The sequence below is a fragment of the Arachis ipaensis genome, chromosome B9 (assembly GCF_059453495.1).
Source record: "Arachis ipaensis isolate K30076 ecotype BB chromosome B9, ASM5945349v1, whole genome shotgun sequence".
Classification (NCBI taxonomy): Eukaryota; Viridiplantae; Streptophyta; class Magnoliopsida; order Fabales; family Fabaceae; genus Arachis; species Arachis ipaensis.
The window spans coordinates 20,565,159-20,569,877 of NC_142444.1; the positions used below are offsets into that span (position 1 = coordinate 20,565,159).

At 35.6% G+C, this 4,719-nt stretch overlaps 1 protein-coding gene across 1 annotated transcript; it reads left to right on the forward strand.

Moving 5' to 3' along the window:
* The first annotated feature begins 714 nt into the window (after positions 1 to 714).
* Positions 715 to 1,104, forward strand: LOC148543961 (uncharacterized). The gene has a single exon (XM_088498798.1). The coding sequence runs from the start codon at positions 715 to 717 to the stop codon at positions 1,102 to 1,104; it is 390 nt and encodes a 129-aa protein (XP_088354924.1).
* The last annotated feature ends 3,615 nt before the right edge of the window (positions 1,105 to 4,719 follow it).

Sequence of the window (4,719 nt, forward strand, 5' to 3'; positions counted from 1 at the left end):
AAGAAAGGAAAGACGGTGGAAGAGAGAAGACACAATGAACTTGTTTCAATGGATGAATTTTGTTTGTTATATAATATTAAATACTTTCTACTTTTACGTTGAAGTTGTTGTGTTTCAAAATTTAAATTTTATTATAAAAATTCAAATTTTGGTTGGAGTGAGGTTTGAACTTGGATCTTCTAAATATTGCCAAAATATTTGTCCACTAAATCATCTCCACTTTGATATTATTTATGCAACACAATTTATTTATTTGATGATTATATTTGCATGCAAATAAATTCTTCCGCTACATATCATATTGTGATTAATATATGATTTATTGAGGAGTAGCCACAACATCCTTGATAATAATTATATTTAAAGAGATCACATAAATATTAATATGATATATTTGTAATTGTTGTGAATTATATAATAAACTTACCCACATAAATTTATTATGTTATTCACATATAATTAGATTGAAATAGAAAATATTTCTTACTTCTTAATTAGCCTACAGGTATTAAGAAGCAGTATTTTATTTTCTAGTTTCAATACTTTAGTTAGTATATTGAATATTATATGTGTTAAAATCTTTGTCCACAGGTAGATTTTAATGACTATGATTCATATTTATTTTGATATGACTTGCATTGGCATGTATTATCATATGTTATGGATTTTGATGTGCCTATTTAAAGTTGAATAATGTTAATTATTGCAGCAGTAATGATATCTGAAACTGTATCTGAAGTTCATTTGTTAAGTGGTGACAACTATAAAGAATGGAAAGATAAGATTCTCTTTCACTTAGGGTGTGCAGACCTTGACTATGCTCTTCGTAGGGAAGAGCCTACGACATCTACTGATGCTAGTTCTCAAGCCGAGGTAGCATTATACGAACGGTGGGAGAAATCCAATCGTTTAAGTATGATGTTCATTAAGTCTCGTATTTCAACTAGTATCCGAGATTCAATTCCTGATTGTAGGAATGTCAAGAATTATATGAAGGTTATTGATGAACAGTTTGAGTCTTCTAGTGAGGCACTTGCAAGCACCCTAATGGCACAATTGTCATCTATGAGACTTACCGGCGTAAGAGGTGTGAACACATCATGAGGTTGAGAGACATTACAGCACAACTGAAAGCTTTAGAGGTTGAGATCTCTGACTCATTTCTAGTGCATCTTATTCTGAATTCTCTTCCTTCCCAGTACAAACTATTTAAGATTTCTTATAACACACATAAGGAAAAATGGTCCATTAACGAATTACTGGTGATGTGTGTGCAAGAGGAAGGAAGGCTAATTCAGGAATTTGGTGAAAGTGCACTATTAGTGACAAATGAGGGTAGTAAAAAGTAAGCTCATAAGAAGAAAGGAAAGGGTATTATATCCCATCCTATGAAAAAAGAAGGTGCACGGTATTTCTTTTGTCAAAAAAAAGGACACCTGAAGAAGGAGTACCCAAAATTTAAAGTTTGGCTTGAAAAGAAAGATACTAACCTTTGTGATCTTATTCCTTCAGTGTGTTTTGAATCTAATTTTGTTGAAATATGTCATGACATTTGGTGGATTGATTCTGGTGTTGAAATTCATATTTCAAATACCATGCAGCGTTTCATAAGGAAAAAGAAACCGATAGGAAGTGAACTAAGCATCTATATGGACAAGCGGATGCGTTCACATGTGGAAGCTGTTGGAACATTTAGGCTTGTATTAAGTACCGGTTGTATTTTAGATTTAGAAAAAACTTTTTATATTCCAGATTTTTCTAAAAATTTGATTTCTTTATCTAAGCTTGTAAAACAAGGATTATGTATAAATTTTTATGATGATTCTGTTGACATTATTAAAAATTCTGGTATGATTGGACGTGGTACTTTAATTGGTGATTTATTATTTTATTTAAAGTCCATTTAGCTAATAATGTTCCATCTAGTCTTATGGTTATGCATGGTAATGGTATGAATGAAAAATCCTCCATGTTGTGGCACCGAAGGTTAGGACACATCTCCATTGAGAGAATAAAAAATTAGTAAGTGATGGGGTTCTTGAACCTATAGAGTTTACTAATTTTGATACTTGTATGGATTGCATTAAGGGAAAGCAAACCAAAAAGTCTCAAAAAGGTGCTTAGAGGAGTTCTGACATATTAGAAATAATTCACACTGGCATATGTTGTCCTGATATGTCGTTAAGTGGTCAGAAATACTTTATCTCCTTTATTGATGATTATTCACGATATATGTATCTCTATATGCTTCATTATAAAGCTGAAGTAGAGAAACAATGCGGAAAGAAAATTAAGATCGTGAGATCAGATAGAGGTGGAGAATTCTGTGGGAGATATACTGGAAGTGGGCAAGCACCTGGTCTATTTGCAAAATATCTTCAAGAGCATGGTATTGTAGCACAATACACCATGCCTAGTACACCAGATCAAAATGGTGTAGCTGAAAAAAGAAATAGGACTTTGCTGGATATGGTGAGGAGTATGCTTAGCAACTCCAATCTTCCTTTATCCTTGTGGAGTGAAGCCCTTAAGACAGCTGCGTATATATTAAATAGAGTTCTAACAAAGGCAGTTTCTAAAATGCCATTTGAGATATGGAAGGGTTGGAAACCTAGTTTGAATCATATACGCATTTGGGGTTGTCCTGCTGAAGTTCGGGTTTATAATCCACAAGAAAGGAAGTTGGACCCAAGGACGATAAGTGCCTATTTTATCATTTAGGCAGAAAAGTCTAAGGGTTACAGATTTTATTGTCTCTCCCATTCAAGTAAAATAGTTGAATCTAGAAATGCAAGGTTTTTAGAGCATGATGTGAAAAGTGAGAGAAATCATCCTCTTAAAGTTGTTGAAAATGATAATGTTTGTCAAACCTCTCCATGTACAAGAGTATTGTTCAATACAATGCCCATACAGATAGGGTCAATGTAGAACAACCTATTACTGATGTTCCACATCATGAAGATAATGTTCAAGTAGATCATATGGTGGAGGATCAAACTCTTCATAATGAAAATGTTATTGAAGAACATATTGCTCAAGAGCAACTTCAAGAAGAAGGAGAACCTGTTATGTCACTACCTTTACAAGAGGTTGATGATGTAACATTAAGAAGATCAACAAGAATTAGAAAGCCTGTAATTTCTATTGACTATGTAGTGTATCTTGCTGAGTCTGACTATGATGTTTGTGATAAAAATGACCCAACGACGTTTTCACAAGCAATGAAAAGTCTTAATTTCAATTTATGGCTAGTTGCTATGAAGGATGAAATGAATTCTATGGCAGATAACGAAATTTGGGATCTTGTAGAATTGCCTGATGGGGAAAAGGCCATTGGCTGTAAATGGGTCTTTGGTATGCGAAATTGTTACTCAGGTTGTAAAATTTGTTGTTCGTTCTCTCCCTGGTAATGGCGCCAACAAACTGGTGCATAATACCATGGTCCAAACATAACTTCACAACTTCACACAACTAACCAGCAAGTGCACTGGGTCGTCCAAGTAATAAAACCTTACGTGAGTAAGGGTCGATCCCACGGAGATTGTTGGTATGAAGCAAGCTATGGTCATCTTGTAAATCTCAGTCAGGCGGATATCAAATGGTTATAGTATTTTCGAATAATAATAATAAATAAACAGAAAATAAAGATAAAAATACTTATGTAAATCATTGGTGAGAATTTCAGATAAGCGTATAGAGATGCTTTCGGTCCTCTGAATCTCTGCTTTCCCGCTGTCTTCATCCAATCAGTCTTACTCCTCTCCATGGCAAGCTTTCTGTAAGGGCATCACCGTTGTCAATGGCTACATCCCATCCTCTCTGTAAAAATGGTCCAAATGCTCTGTCACGGCATGGCTAATCATCTGGAGGTTCTCGATCATGCTGGAATAGGATTCACCCTCCTTTTGCGTCTGTCACTATGCCCAGCACTCGCGAGTTTGAAGTTCGTCACAGCCATCCCTTCCCAGATCCTACTCGGAATACCACAGACAAGGTTTAGACTTTCCGGATCTCAGGAATGGCCATCCATGGGTTCTAACTTATACCACGAAGATACTAATAACTCGGACTCGGTCCCCTGTATTAGATATCTAAGAGATATTCATTCTAGCTTGTTTGCATGTAGAACGGAAGTGTTTGTCAGGCACGCGTTTATAAGTGAGAATGATGATGAGCGTCACATAATCATCACATTCATCATGTTCTTGGGGACGAATGGATATCTTAAAAGCAGAATAAGTTGAATTGAATAGAAAAACAGTAGTACTTTGCATTAAATCATGAGGAACAGCAGAGCTCCATACCTTAATCTATGGAGTGCAGAAACTCTACCGTTGAAAATACATAAGTGATGAAGGTTCAGACATGGCCAAATGGCCAGCCCCCAAACGTGATTAATATGATCCAAAGTTCAGATCTAAAAATCATAAGATGTCTAATACAATAGTAAAAAGTCCTATTTATACTAAACTAGTTACTAGGGTTTACAGAAGTAAGTAATTGATGCATAAATCCACTTCTGGGGCCCACTTGGTGTGTGCTTGGGCTGAGCTTGAAGTTTACACGTGCAGAGACTTCTTCTGGAGTTGAACGCCAAGTTGTAACGTGTTTTTGGCATTCAACTCTGGTTCGTGACGTGTTTATGGCGTTTAACTCCAGACTGCAGCGTAGAACTGGCGTTCAACGCCCTTTTGCGTTGTCTAAACTCGACCAAAGTAT

Coding starts and splice junctions, on each gene's coding strand:
- LOC148543961 (XM_088498798.1), top strand. CDS start 715: ATGATATCTGAAACTGTATCTGAAGTTCATTTGTTAAGTGGTGACAAC.